This window comes from Phodopus roborovskii, unplaced genomic scaffold (assembly GCF_943737965.1).
Source record: "Phodopus roborovskii unplaced genomic scaffold, PHOROB, whole genome shotgun sequence".
Lineage (NCBI taxonomy): Eukaryota > Metazoa > Chordata > Mammalia > Rodentia > Cricetidae > Phodopus > Phodopus roborovskii.
Window position 1 is genome coordinate 10,681,377 of NW_026126611.1, and position 16,022 is coordinate 10,697,398.

General features: G+C 43.7%; 1 protein-coding gene across 1 annotated transcript in view; it reads left to right on the top strand.

The window, feature by feature from the left end:
* The window catches only part of Syne1 (spectrin repeat containing nuclear envelope protein 1), a 419,055-nt gene that overhangs the window by 154,667 nt on the left and 248,366 nt on the right, over nt 1–16,022 (top strand). Inside the window, exons 38-44 of the mRNA XM_051205995.1 lie at nt 408–574; nt 3,819–3,972; nt 5,925–6,553; nt 8,381–8,560; nt 11,254–11,404; nt 11,809–11,967; nt 12,995–13,177. Coding sequence (XP_051061952.1) covers nt 408–574; nt 3,819–3,972; nt 5,925–6,553; nt 8,381–8,560; nt 11,254–11,404; nt 11,809–11,967; nt 12,995–13,177 — 1,623 coding nt within the window. The remainder of the gene's footprint in view (nt 1–407; nt 575–3,818; nt 3,973–5,924; nt 6,554–8,380; nt 8,561–11,253; nt 11,405–11,808; nt 11,968–12,994; nt 13,178–16,022) is intronic.

Below are 16,022 nucleotides of genomic sequence, written 5' to 3' on the forward strand. Positions count from 1 at the left end.
ATAAAGCGGTTGTATTGCATTCAAGTAAAATGAACACCCTTAAGTCCTTCAGTTTTACCTAATACGGTCTCTAACACACAGCAACACCGTATTCCCAGTGCCTGGAATGGCATCTTGACTTAAACTAGAATGGTGGTGTTCTTTTCCGCAATAGATTCTCCTTAATTCCCTGTCTACTCAGTTTCCTCATTGTGAGAGACACCCACAGCTCCCCAAATGTGCCTAACTGACACTAAGACACAGGAAAAACCCCACAGTCCTCATATGGTCTTTAAAAATGTGCTAAAGGTAACCAGGAACCAATGATAAACGCGATAAAAAAGTCTCTGTGACCTGTTTCACCACTGTAAATCAGCCACAGGTCAGTCCTGGTAGAGCGAGGCCTGTCTTGCATTCTGTCCCTTCAGGCTCTGCAAACTGAAGTTGAGTCCCAGGCCTCCCACTATAGCAACCTCCAGCAGCTGAAGGCAACCCTGTTCACAGCAGCCTCCAGAGATGACGTGGCGATGATGAAGCTGCAGCTGGAACAGCTGGATGAGCGCTGGAATGCCTTACCACAGATGGTCAGCAAAAGGTTGGTTCTTCACAGAGGGCCTCGAATGTTCGTTTGTCTGCAGGGTTGAATATAATTGATTTTATTGAATTGATTTTATAATCAAGGATGATTATAAAAGAGATGAAAACCACTCAGTCCGTCATGTTTGAATCTAGGATGTCGTGAGAAGTGACATTGCTGGTGAGCCTGACCTCAAAGTATCGGTCTCACAATGGGTCAAATGACGAATCCAACTCAAAAACACTGAATACAGAAGGCTGCAATCATGTACATTATTTATTGTACTTGGGAGAAGATGCTTGCTAATATTTTGCCTCATGTGTTATTTATCTCTCAACCAGAAGTGTTTTGCACAGAACATCCCCTCCCTATCACTCCAATATACACATTTGGAGAAACAAAGAAAAATGATGTTGCATTAAGTGGAGGTGAAAATAGATTAAACCTTAGTTAAGTTGAGGATTAATATTTGGCCTGTGGATCTTTCGAATTGAAAGCATGTCTGTAATTGGTATTGATTACCATTGGTTTTATTGCCGGCACAGTGACAGTGGCTGCAGCTGAATCTACTGATGTTTCAGCTACTGACTGAGGCTCCGCAATCACTGCCCAGATGCTCATGGGACACAGAAGGCCCGCCAAGACCACCTCCGCCTCTGCAGCCAAATGTAGTTCTTCACTAAGTCTCTCTCATTCTATTTTACCAATAAAGACTCAGGAGTCAGGTACTAGGGTGACACCTGCAAGCTCAGAGAGGCTGAGAAACAACAGTTGGCCTTCCTCCTTAGCTGGGCCACTCCAGCAAGAGAGCATCTATCTCTTCTGCCATCCCAAACCAGAGAAGAGCTCCAAGCTCAAAGTCCTTCCCTACTACTTCCTTCGTGTTTGTCTGTTTTTCTGTATTCTTCTAACTCTCTATGGCTACTTCCTGTCAGCTAGTTTCAGGTTCTGCCTCCTGATCCAAGGTTTTATTTAATGAGCACAAACTCAGGGCTCACAGTGTGCTTGAATAGTTTTAACCTCTCTGGCTGCTTAAGAGTTTACCTATCAGTAACCGTTCATTGGGTTTCGGGAATGAAATTCCGTTTCTGGGCACAGAGATCATTCTCCACCTTCATAATGCCTGCGTTCCCTTCATTGTTATCTTTTACTTGCGAAGTCAACCAACAGGTGTTGACAAGGTACCTGCTGCCTGCCAGGCACAGCACCAGGTACCAAAGCCATTAAAATGGGCATAACTTAAAAAAATCAAGACCGGCATAAGAAGAAATCCACGAGAGAGGTGGACACAGGGAACCACAGGAAGACCCAGAATGTTTGAGTGGCTGGAGGAAAGTGATTAGTCTCAATAATAAGAACCCAGAGTCAGATATCAGGGCAAAAGCTGAAAGACCAGCAAAGGAGGATGAGCCACGGTCATCTCTTACCTCTCTGACTCCTCAGACCAAAAGGGAACGGAGTTCCTGTCTCTGCCCTGCCTTGTCACTTCCTCTCTCCACCAGCCTTATCACTTCCTGTCTGTCTGTACAGACCTCCAGACCTCTATGGTTAACCGGTAGCTAGCTCTGCCCTCTGATCACCAGGCAAGCTTTGTCTGTCAGAACACAAAGAATATATCACAATAGGAAAGGCACAGAGAAGAGCCAACGCCAGTTCTTCGAAGTCAAGAAGTCTCCCTTAGACCAGAGCAGGGCCTTCTGTCCTCTAACTCCCAGGCGGAGTGGGAGGACTTCGAAGCATGTAACGGCATTGCAAGTGTAAGCGGTGCATGCCACGTGTTGCAGGTGCTTCCCGTTTCGCAATACATGCCATGTGATAAAGCATTACGATGAACAAACTCAGGAGAAGTAAGAGTTTGTTTCAGCTTGCACTTCCAAGTCACGGCCCAACAGTGAGGGAGGCCAGGACAGGAACTTGAAGCAGACACCACAGAGGAACGCTGCTTCCTGGCTCCCTGACAGGGTCGCCCTCCGCTAGCTTTCTTATATCGCCCAGGGTTGCCTGCCTGTGAATGATCCTGCCCACAGTGGGCCCTCCTAAGTCAATTAACAGCCACATCAAAGCTAACTGGAACATAAGATAGTATGTAGGTAAACTCTGAATGTACACTACTGTAATATGTATTAATATTTGAGGGTTACTGTTTTTAATTCCAGCTTGGGATTCTGATCTCAGTAACATTTTTTTTTACCTTTTTTGTGGGGGTGGGTATTTTTGAGACAGGGTTTCTCTCTGTAGTTCTGTAGACAAGGCTGGCCTTGAATGCACAGAGATACACCTTCCTCTGCCACCTGAGTGTGAGTGCTGGAATTAAAGGCGTGTGCCACCACTGCCCGGCTCAGTAATTTATTATTAATCAACTAATTGATTCACTTACTTTATGAATTGGTTGGTCTCTGAAAATACACCAAACCTCTTTTCCAATTCTGTAGTTAGCAAAAGAAATAAAGTTCTTGCATTTGCGGAGTGGAAAGAGGGGAGAGACTGGGTTGGAGGAGATAAATGTGTCATTAAACAAATGAATGAAAGAGACTGTTTTGTTTCTGGTGATAAATACCCATAAGGCAACACGATAAGACAGCATAGCACTTCAGACACATCTAAGTGGTACACCAGAGCAGACTGAAGTTGCTCTGGGGACCCATGCACAGCAGAGGGAGCAAATGCACAAAGGATCTAAGGCAGGAATGAATGGACCCGTACAGAAGAGATCAGTGTGAGTGTAGAGGTCAGATGAGCCCAGAGAAAGAGATCAAGCAGGACACTGCTATAGCAGTCAGTCATAGGAGTTTGTCTTCCTAGCTCTTCCAGGAAGCGGTTTGAAAACATAACAGGAATTCTTTGATCCAATAAATCATGTCTGGCTGTCACCTTGGATGTAGGAGTTAGGAGGTATGAGGACAGCAAGGCTGTCAGTTCAGGATGCTTGGCAAGAGAGGAAAGGCTTTGCCTGGAGGTGGGCGGGACAGGGCACAGGGAGAGGTACCACTGTACTTATGGTGCTGATGCTGCTGGGGCAGCAGATACTGCCCGGGTATGGTGAAGTGATGGGGCACAGAGGAGGAAGAGCAGAGTGGACAGTGGTTCACTGAGACCATGGTTCGCTGAGACCAGGAAACTGCTGCGGAAGGCAGGGCTTGGGGCTTCCAGTATAACCAGGGGTCTAGTTTTCACCTTGCTCAGGGGTAAACTCCTTTCCCAAAGGAGAGCAGGAACCATTCTGTCCATAGCCAACCGTTTAATGCCCATCTCTCCCCCACAGGATGCACTTCCTCCAGGCAGTGCTGGCTGAGCACCAACACTTTGATGAGCTGCTGTTTTCCTTCTCTGTCTGGATTAAGCAGTTTCTCAGTGAATTGCAAAGGACGGCAGAGATTAGCTTATTGGACCACCAAGTGGCTGTTACTCGGCACAAGGTAAAATGGGTTCTCTCAAGGCAGAAAACAGACGCATTCAAAAGAGAGGGTCCTTGAATTCAAAGGGATGACATACTTACAAGGCAATACATACATGGCAACAACTTAGCTTCTTTGCTTGTATGCAAAAAATGGCTTAATAATTGAACTTATGGACCCAGCCACTGTGTTGGGCAGGTCCATTAAGCAGATAAAAATCACTTCAAGTAAAACAGCCAGGTAACAACAACAACAACAACACCTGTCATTTGTAGCATAAAATGTTGAGGGTTTTCATTTTTGAGTTTTCTATTTTGCTCTGGTACAAAACCAAAGACTGCTATAAATTCCAGTGTTTTAAAGGCTTTTTGTTTGTTTGTTTTCTGAATTAACTCCTAGTATGAAATTCATGAATTATTGACATTTCCCTTATTTGTAACCTATGAATAGCATCTATTGTGGTGCTATTAAAATTCAAAATCAGAGACTGACCAAGTATTGAGATGCTAGAGTCTCTATATAGAATCCATATAAAACATTTGATAATTGCCGAGTGTTTATTCTTTGCTGGCTTTGTATGCCCCCTCTAAGAAAGGGAACACAAACCTCCCAGTCACCACGACAGGGGACGGTTTTGCAGCTGATGGAAGGCTCACGTTGAAAGCCCATGGTCCTGCAATGAGACAGCCGGAGAGGTGCTGCTTTCTGACCGGCAGTATTCCACAGGCATAGCTCTCAGGTTGCTCAGCTGACACCAGAAAGGGTTAGAGAGAGCAGGCTTTCTAGAGGGAAATCTCTAGGTACAGAGGAGGTCGGAGGCCTGGAGTGAGAAGACGTGGTTTAATTGTCAAGCTGGGGACATCTAAAGCCATCATGGTTAAGATTGAAAGAAGCGATGGTTAAATAAAACATAGATCTGATTGCAAAGATGTTTAAATAAAACATAGATCTGATTGCAGAGTAACTAAAGCAGAGTTGTGTTCTATATGGCATGCATAGACGAGCAAAACAGAAACAACTTAGGAATGTTTCTGAAAGCTTTTCTGTAGATACTCTAAAAATTTTTTATTATTTTAATTATGCATGTATGTAAGTGTGTGTGAGTGTGTGTGAATAAGTGTGTGTAGGTATCTGTGAGTGTGTGAGTATGTATGTGTGATTATGTGTGTCTGAGAGTGTGTGTGAGTGTGTATATGTGTGAGTATGTGTGTAAGTGTGTGTGAGTGTGTGTATGTGTGTGAAGGTCTCTGTGAGTGTCTGTGTGTGAGTGTGTATGTGTGAGTGTGTATTGTGATTGTGCGTGTGTGATAGAGAGAAAGAGAAGGTGTGTATAGTTCATATGTGTGAATACAGCTGTCCACAGAGGCCCAGAGAGGCCACTGGATCTATTGGAGATGAAGTCACACACAGTTGGGAGCCCTCTGGAAGAGCACAGATCACTTTTAACCAGTGAGCCATCTGTCTCTTCAGCACCCTGTGGATGAATTCTAACTGCTAAGCCAAAGGCTGAGGAAAGGTCTCAGTCAGTAAAACGCCATGCAAGTGCAAGAGACAGAGTTTTCCTTCCAGCACTTACATAAAAATCCAGACATGGTAGTGTGTGCCTAGCGTCCTGGTTCCAGGAGGCAGTGATAAGAGAGACCCTGGGGCCTCCCAGCCAGCCGGTTTCACCCAGTCCGACACCTAAAGTTCCCAGAGACCAAAAAGTCCACATATAAACGTTCCCAGAGACCATGTAAGGGAGAGCAATTGAGGAAGTCACCCAACTTTGGCCTCGATCCTCCACATGCATGCATGCACACAAGGCACACACGAATAAGTACACACACATACACAGAAATATAAATAAGTAATAAGTAAATAAGTGCCAGGCTAGCTGTGGCATGTACTATCTACCTTGAGATGGCAAAGCCTGTTGTTTATCTGGAATAGCTGTAGCATGTCTGAGCATCAGAGGCTCTCTTCCCTTCCAGGACCACGCTGCAGAAATCGAGAAGAAGAGGAGAGAATCACAGAGTCTGCAAGGTCACTTAGCGAAGTTGAGGTCCCTGGGCAGAGCCGAGGACCTTCACCTGCTCCAGATCAAGGCTGATGATTGCATCCAGCTCTTTGAGGAGGCCAACCAGGTGGTGGAGAGGCGGAAGCTGGCTCTAACACAGTTAGCAGAATTCCTCCAGAGCCACGCTTCCGCATCCACTCTCCTCCACCAGCTCAGACAAACCGTGGAAGCCACCAAAAGCATGAGCAAAAAGCAGTCAGACTCCCTGAAGAAAGACCTTAGCGACGCTATTCGAGACGTGAAAGCGTTAGAATCTGTCGCCATCACTCTCGATGGCATCCTGACCAAAGCCCAGTACCACCTGAAAAGCGGGGCCACCCAGCAAAGGACCTCCTGCAGAGCCACCGCAGAGCAGCTCTCCTTAGAGGTAGAGAGGGTCCAGAACCTTCTGGGAACGAAGCAGGGTGAGGCAGAAGCCCTGGCATTGTTGAAAAAGGCTTTCCAAGAACAGAAAGAAGAGCTGCTGAGAAGCATCGAGGACATCGAGGAGAGGACCGACAAGGAGCGCTTAAAAGAGCCCACCCGCCAGGCTCTGCAGCACAGGTCAGAAACCTGGCAGATGATGGTCCCTTCTGCTTTGTTTCTTCTGAAATTCATTTTCAGTTAACCGTGCCCTATGTGGGTGGGCAACTTTCTCCCCTCGATGTCTCTGTCTCTCTTTGCCTGCCCCCTTCCCTTGAAGGTAAATGTGTCACTTGGGAATTGGTAAAATGTCTTTGATCTCCTTAAAGGACCTTTCTAAGGACAGTGTATGTATGTATAGACACTCTGAGACCTTACCTACATGAATCCCATACATCCTATTATCTATTTGTTTTCTTTTTTGTTTTTATTTTTATATTTTTTATTTCATTCTATTTGGGGGGGTTGTTTTGTTTTGTTTTTCAAGGCAGGATTTCTCTGTGTAACTTTGGCTGTCCTGGAAATAGCTTGGTAGACCAGGCTGGCCTCAAACTCATATAGATCCACCTGCCTCTGCCTCCAAGTGCTGGGATCAAAGGCGTGTGCACCACTGCCTGCCCAGCCTATTAACTATTGCAAGCAATTTCTTACTGTCAAGAATATAGGCAGAGGTGCTCGAGAGATAGCTAAGCAGTTAAGACCACCCGCTGATCCTACAGAGGACAAGGGTTTGGTTCCCAGCATCTCCATGATGCCAAGCCGCCACCCATAGCTCTTATTGCAGTCCCAGGAGATCTAACACTCTCTTCTGGCCTTTCTGGTCACTAGACATATACATGGTACAATACATACATGCAAGCACATACACATGCACATAAGATAAGAATAAATCCTTTCTAAAAGACTAAGGAACGGGGACAGAAAGCCGTATACATGTGTGGTTCTGATATGAACGTGTCAGCAAATTTCTCCCTGCAGAGGAAGGCTACTAGAGTTTCAGTAAGGACTGGAGCAAGCCCATTGGTTACAGCAGAAGACAAGCAGCAGAGGAACAGAGGCAGAGGAAATGGTTCTCCCTTGCAAAGAGCAGTTCAGCAGAGAGGCAGGTGGCCTGCTGAGGCCCTCGTTCATTCATTGAAAGTGACATCAGTGGGGTTGGCCAAGAGGCTCTCCACAACTGCCTTTTAACTCTCTGCCTACAGGGAAGCAAGCACACATTGGTTGAGAAGGGGTTATAATACATTTCGGGATTTACCCAGTCTCAGATATATGGAAGCCTCCCCGTAATGCTTGATGTGGGCACCTTGCACGTACGTTTGCACGGTGCAGAAAATGGGAACATCTGCCTGCAGTCACTTTGGGAATAGATTCCTATTATGCACTATAGCACAACACCAAAATTTACTGATGGGTCAGTGGCCTCCTATAGGGCCACATATTACAGAGGCACAAATGGTTACATACTAGGGGACATAGAATCAGGCTTGCTTTCTCGGTAATGTTTTATTAAACAGGGCAATGTAAGTTGTAATAGATATTTTTCATAAAGCTTTGGTAGAGCTCTTTTGATTTTAAATGAAAACGAAACAACTGTACTACCTAAGTATAATTATTTATGTGACACCTGGATCCCAGAGCTCAGAAAGATTTCCTATGATGACCTTGCCAAAGAAGAATTCACCTCCTTGGCCTATAAAGTTAGCCTTCTTTGAGAGCCCTTCTGCACCAAAAACAGAAGATAAAAGTTCAATAAAATGTTGAAAATAAACAGGAATGTTGATTTTCAATATTTTCTGATATGCGGTCATTTTGCAAAAGTATTTTTAAAGTCTCTAAAGGCTAGTATGCATTAGTTTAATTGCTGTGTCGAGAGTTTCATTAGCTCTGTTAATGAGTGCTTTCTGAGCTCAGGTAGTATTGGCTCATGGCTTCAGGAGGTCGGCACTGAACTAACATTTGAATTCATAGGTTGCGAGTATTCAACCAGCTAGAGGATGAGTTAAATTCCCATGAGCATGAGCTCCATTGGCTGAAAGACAAAGCAACACAGATCGCTCAGAAGGATATGGATTTTGCACCTGAAGTGGATAAGGAGATAAACCGCTTAGAAGCTACCTGGGAGGACACCAGAAGATTAATTCATGAAAAGTAAGTCAGGGGTCTCCTGATCTTGTTTTCAAAGTTTTCAGTTCATTTCGTGACAGTGCGGGTTACCTGAACAGTTAAATGGGTTATTGTCACCCTAGGTCTTCTAGATTCTGCTAGTAACATTAAAATTTAGTCCTTCAGAAATGTGTTTAAAGTTGTTCTCTTGGTATGGCAAATGCATGTGAAGTTAATGTACAAAAAAAAAAAAAACTAGTTGCCTAAAAGCAGTAATTATCAGCCATTGTAAGATGCTACCCTTAGAACTTTAAATGTGTTTTATTGCCTGTAATTGAGTTAGTTTTATCTCACTGTGCAAGTACATGTTATACTGTAAAGCCCCCCCCCTTTTTTCCTCTGGGATGTAATACAAACTCATTTAGTGGCCTCAGCCGTCCAGCTTCACAGTATCAGTCCTAACAATAGAAGCCCCCTCATGCCTCACTGAGTCCATCTCCTCCTCCACCCAGTTCTCGGCAACCTTGGATCCCTCCGTACCGGCCCTTTCGTCTCTTTCCATAATTGCATATAATGGATGTTGCTGTGTGAGTGTGTGAATGTGCTAGGCTCTTTTCTTTTTCTGTCACCAACCAGTTCCCAAATCGCGATACAGAGACTTGTTACTAGTTTTGAGGGCTCGGCCTAACCCAGGCTCATTTTTTGGCTAGCTCTTCTAACTTAAACTAACCTGTTTCTCTTTATCTACCTTGTGCCCTGACGATTTTACCTTTCTTCCTTCTGTATATCTTATGTTCCGTGCCTCTCGAGTCTGGCTGGCTTATGGCTGCCTGGCTTCTTGTCCCGGGCATGTCCCTCCTCGCTCGAGATTTCTCCCAATCCTTATTCTCTCTGCCCACCAGTCCCGCCTACCTTTTCCTCTTGCCTAGCTATTGGCCAGTCAGCTCTTTATTAGACCAATAAAATGCTTTAGGCAGGCAAGGTGGAACAATCACAATACATCTTTACACAACTAAATGCAGCACAAATAAATGTAACACATCTTTACATTGTTAACAATGGCAGCAGAAACAAATGTAACACCTTCACACCATTAAAGTAATAGTCCACAACACAGACACATTACTTTACATAGTTAATTTCCACAACATGTGAGCAATTCAGGTTTTAAAATATGTAGCTGTAATTTCATTGAATAGATGTACCAGGGCAATATAGTTACTCATTGATGGTCAGGCAGAGAGTCTTTCTGCTTTAGATCATTAATATTAAATGTCTATGGACTTTCACATTTCTTATGTTTTTTTACATAAGATTTTTATCCCACTGGGTTTCTGGGTAAGTGTATGCTTAAATGTATAAAAAACTGACAAGTAATTTCAACAAAATATCTACACCTGGCAGGTAAAACCTCAAACAGGTATCCATTGTTCCCCCTACTTATTTCTGTCAAGTTTTACATGTGTGTTTGAGTAGCCACCATTGCAAAACACATACATCAGTATCTCATGCTTCAAATTCGTCTTTGAGTGGTGATTGATGATAATAGGTGTATAGCTCTCTTTAGTTATCTGTATGTATCACCTTTAATTAAATATTTACCAAGATTGGCTGGATTTTTGTTGTTGTTGTTGTTGAGGTCTTTCTTACATCTGTATAATCCCAGACAGAATCTCTGTATAATTTTATAGAAACTGACAAACAATTCTAAGTTTTATGTGTAAAAACAAATAACTAAGTAGTCTAACTGTTTGAGGAAGTGGGGCTGGGGAAGATGGCTCAGTGGATAGTGTTTACTATACAAGTATAAAGACCTGACTTCAAGCACCAGCCCAGCACCCACATGAGGCTGAGGGTATGCTGTAGCCTCAGCACCAGGGAGGTGGAGACAGGAGGGTCCTGAGACAGCCGGTTTAGATGAAATGATTTCCAGGTTCAGTCAGAGAGCCTGACTCAAAAAGTAAAAAAAAAATAGTGTAGAGTTGGATTGAGAAAAATAGTGGAGGTTGAAATCTGGCCTCCCCACATGCACACGCATGTGTACACATACAAATAGGAACATATAACTACATCTTTTTTAAAAAATTTTAAAAAGGAATCATAGGACTCGAATTATCTGGGTCACTGTGATATTTTAGCTGAGGAATAATTAAATGGAGCATAGAACAAATAAGATGCAGAAACATACACAATCAACTCAGTTTTGGCAGTGTCACACGAGCAAGTTAATGAAGAGGATCTCTTCAGCGAAGGATGCTGGGACTTTTGGGCACTCATTTGCATTTTTAAAGAAGTGAACCTCAGACCACATTGCATCATATACAAAGGCCTTTGAAAGGAAATTGGGGATGGCTCATGCAATGACTTTAAACATAGGTTCTTCTCTCAACCATGTCACACAAACATTGTTACCTGTTACTGGTTGCTTTCTCCCAACCTTCCCCTCTACTTACAGCATCAAAACAAACAACGAAGTCAGCATGAAAAAACATTTTAAAACTTAAAGTATTTTGGATGGCTCATGTAAGATTGAGTTGGAGAGCAGACTAAAGTTAGAATTTAGCAGAATTAACTAACAGCAGCATTGATTTCGGCAGCACAGAGCATGGTTTTCTCTTGGTACCCATACCTATCTCTGAATGAATTTGTGCAGTGATATATTAGGTCAAATCCAAGAGAACTCATTCCCTTCCTGGTGTGTGATAACTGAGATATTTTATTTTCTTTAATCATTACAGTCAGGGTCAGTGCTGTGGACTTATTGACCTAATACGAGAATATCAGAATTTGAAGTCAGCTGTGTGTAAAGTTCTGGAAAACGCTGGCAATGTTGTTGCCATGAGAGCTGCAGTGAAGGACCGGGCGGACCTTAAGTGGGCTTTTTCCAAGGTAAAATGCAACTGCATTTACTTAAGTAGTCTTCAATGTCTGTTCATGCATTTTACCCCTGAAGCAACTCTCTGCATAATTCCTGTTCATCTAGATGCAGATAATTCCTGTGAGCAGTTCAACTTTTTTCTAAGAATACTAATATTCTAAAAAAAATTAATTCAAGAAAATTATATATGTATATATGTATCCATATGTGTATATATAGATATATACATATATAGATATAGACAGCAAGTCTGTGTATATATATATCCAGGTATGTGTATATGGACATATACATATTCACATATTATCATTAGTTTCTGGGTAAAGCCAAATAAAATACATTTCTTAGAGGGCAAATATTTTTAAACTCTGATCTCTGGTTGTTTTACTAATTAAGGAAACATTTGTGTCCTCAGCATGAAACTGCAAGGAACGAAATGAATTCTAAACAGAAAGAGTTGGATAGTTTTACCAGCAAAGGCAAGCACTTGCTATCTGAGCTGAAGAAAATCCACAGCGGAGATTTTGGCTTGCTCAAGACAGACATAGAGAGCACCCTGGACAAGTGGTTGGATGTAAGAGCGCCCCCTGGAGTCCACGAGCGGCTTACACGCAGGTTCTTTCAGGCAGAGGATTAACCAGAGATTTTTAACTCCACTTGAGTTTTCAGAGTTCACTCCAACAGAAAATGTTATATGGACTAGTCTGACAAAACTTACTGACAGATTTCCGGAATTTCATTTGATAACTATAGACCCGACAAATTATAGCTTGGAATGTTTTCCTTCTCAGCATGTTGGAATTGTGGATAAAAATTGGATCATTGATCCATATCTGGTAGGAAATCCAATGTACAGTATAGAGGCTGTAGTCTTGCACTGAAGAGGGTTGGGCTTGTACTTTAGATGTTTGACTTTCAATTCTTGCACCATCATTCACTGTCTCCGTGGCCAGATGCTAAATATTTTCTCATATCACAGACATGATCAGATATAGTAAATATGTCCATTCACATATCACAGAATTACAAATAAAAGTGCTTAGAGTGCTGCCTTGAAAATGAATTCAGGACTGGAGACATGGCCCAGAGGCTAAGAGCACTGGCTCTAGGGTCCGGGTTTGATTCCCAGCTTTCATGCAACAGCTCACAGCCACCTGTGACTCTAGCCCCAGGAGATTCAATGCCCTCTTCTGGCCTATGCAGGCACTGCACACATGTAATGCATATACATATAAGCAGGCAAAACACCCATGGACCTAAAATAAGTTTAAAAAAATAAAATAAATACAATGCCAACCTGTATAGACCTCAGTCGTGTAGACCCCTATGTGGTGAGTGACACTTCTGTGTCCTCTGGCATACCCTTTGTCATTAGTATCCCAGCTTACAAACGACAGTGACTGTCTCAGAATTCAAACGGCTCTCCCATTGACGGGCTCAGTCTGTGTATTCGATAGCATTTAAGGTATGCTAATTGAAGTACCATAGTTACCTTAAAATTTTCTCGGGATGTGATTTTCCTTCTCACGAAAACATTGGTGGGGGAGTAAGGGTTTCAGGACCTCACATCATGGTGATCTGGCTCCTACTTCCTCTCCCAGGTATCAGAGAGAATTGAAGAAAACATGGACAGGTTAAGGGTAAGCATGTCCATCTGGGATGATGTCCTTTCAAGTAAGGATGACATTGAAGGATGGGCCCACGGCTCTCTTCCACAACTGGCTGAACACATCAGCGACCTGAACGACAGCCTCCGAGCTGAAGAATTCCTGAAGGAATTTGAGGTAACTGGCAGTGGACATGTGTGGAGGCTGGGGTACATCACTACGTCGAATGAGAGAGAATAGAAAAATGGGTGGTCCCAAGTCCGTTCTGCTTTCCAAAGGCACAGATGAGTGTGACAAATGCCACCTAATGTCAGCTATTGAGTTAAAAACTTGATTAGGCTCCAGTTAAGCATTTTTTGATAATTGTTTCTTAGCTGGTGCTTATATTTGTCACTTTTCTGGCAGAAGCCCGCCTTGGAGAGAAAGGGTTTGCTTGGACTTAACAGCTCCAAGGGTAGGGCCCATCTTAGCAGGGACAGCATGGGATCAGGGCTGTGAGGCTAGCCCGCCCATTCCATCGTCACACAGGAAGCAGAGGGAGAGTGGCCAGGATACAAACCCCCGAAGCCCACCCCACGGACCTGCATCCTCCAGTGAGGTTGCACGGCCTAATGCTTCCGTGACCTTCCCAAACAGTGCCATCAGCTGGCTGCCCAATCTTCCAAGGCATGGGGACATCTTTTATTTAACCACTAACAACAAGCTTCAAACATTAGTGTGAAAAGGAAAGTACCCACTGCCCTTCATTCAGTGAGAGCCTGCATTGTGCTGTGGCTACATTTGGTGACATGTTATACTTTACTTATGGAAATAGGAGGTATTAAAGGTACCCGACCTTTTAAAAATTGCAGTTAGCTATTTATTCTAAACTACTTTCAATCCTGTTTATTGTGTTGATTTTTTTAAAATTCAGCCATGAAATTCTTGTCAGACATTGTGCTGGTTGATTTTTTTTTTTTTCTGTTTTCGGTTGTTTCTTTTGATTTGTTTGTTTGTTTATTTTGGTTGCTTCTGTCTTTTGGTGTTTTTTTTTTGTGACCTGGCACAAACTGCATTCATCTGGGAAGAGAGACCCTCAACGGAGGATTGCTTCCACCAGATTGCCTTCTGGAGCATGTCTTGATTTATGATTTATGTGGGAGGGGCCATATGAAAGAGCAAGGTGAACAAGCCACGGGGAGCCAGGCAGTGAGAAACCTTTGTCCGTGTCCCTGACTCTTCGAGAGTTCCTGCCCTAACTTCCCTCAGTGATGATCACTGACGTAGAACTGTAAGCCAAATAAATCCTTCCCTCCCCCAAGTTGATTTTGGCCAGGGTGCTTATGACAGGTAAAGTGTTTGCTGTTTGCTGGGCAGACACTTAGATCACCAGAAGTCTCGCGTGGCCTGGGGATGTGGTGATCTGCCTGCAATCCTGTCATCTCTGAGAACCAGTGGCAGAGAGTCCCCAGATCAAGCTGGCTAACCAGACTCACCAAATCAATGAATGAGCTCTGGGTTCAAGTGAGAGGCCCTGCCTCAATATATAAGGGGGAAGATACTCAAGGTTGATCTCTGGCCTTCACACACAGGTACACAGATCTGCACACATGCCCACATTCATGAATCATACACACAATTGAAAAAAATGTACAGTGACAATAGGGTCATGATTAGAAATTAGACAGGTCACAGAGAGAGAGAGAGAGAGAGCGAGAGAGAGAGAGAGAGAGAGAGAGAGAGAGCCTGTTCTTTCAGTGAGGAAAAATCCTAGTCACATTCTGCAGACTGGTCCTGCCCTCCCCTGCCCCTCACCCCCACCCCACTACCCAACCCCCCAAATAAATCCCACATGGAGTCTTAGCCTTACTTACCAATACCCGGCCTTAGCTCGGCTTGTTTTTAGCAAGCTTTCCTTTCCTTAAATTACCCCATCAACCATTTGCCTCAGGGCTATTTCCTTTTCTTACTTCTGTGTATCTTACTTTCCCTCTTAGTCCATGGCTGGCTGGGCGGCCGGGTGGCGGCCGGGCGGCCGGGTGGCCGGGTGGCTGACCTCTGACGCCCTCCTCTCCTTGTTCCTTTGCTGCCCCTCCCCTTCCCCCTTGTTTCTCCTTCTGTTTATCCTCTCTGCCTGTCAGCCCTGCCTGTCCTTGCTCCTGCTTCACTATTCACTGCTCAGCTCTTCATTAGGACCATTAGGTGTTTTAGACAGGCAAAGAATCGCAGCTCCACGGAGTTAAGCAAATGCAGTATAAACAAAAGCAACACATCTGTACACCATTTAAACAAATGCTCCACAGCATAAACAAAAGTCACACACCTTAAAATAAGATTCTGCAACCCTTCCCCATACACACACACACACACACACATACACACACCTGACACATACAAGAACTGACAGATAAGTGGATGACTGTAGTCTAATTTAACTGTACTGCCTATGCTAAGCTTAGTTATATAGCAAGAACACATCTGGAAAAAATTATCATTAGTTAATCATTATACACCGTAGTATGCACTAAGCCCTTGGGTTCTTGATGTCTATTACATCTGCACATGAGTTTTAGTAGGACAGGAAGTTGTCAGATTAGCTTTCTTTTGCTGACTGTGGAAACTTGGCTATCTGTGTGCCTCAAACCCTTATTTGGCGTGGTAAAGTTCGGTCTCTCTGAGACAGGTTTTTTTTTTTTTTTTATTGCTGACCCTGTGATGTGCCAGTTACTAAATCAGTGCACTGGAACCAGCCCAGTACCTGGCCCTGTCCTTCCTGCTGCCAGGCCTACTGTAGGTCAGCAGCTGGGATCCCTGAACACCCAGCTGGTTTTGTAAAAGGCCACCAGGCCTGGCAGTGAGTTCCATATTGTACAACCCATTGGGAATTCTGTCGTCACAAAGTACTAGGTTCTGTTTACACACTGAGAGGGCTCTCATATTCTTTTGTGATTCAAAACTACAAAGTTTATAAGCATCTTTACTCAATAACTCTTGGCTTGGTTTTCTTTTGTAAGTTAATTATTGATTCAAAAGCCTGGGGTTG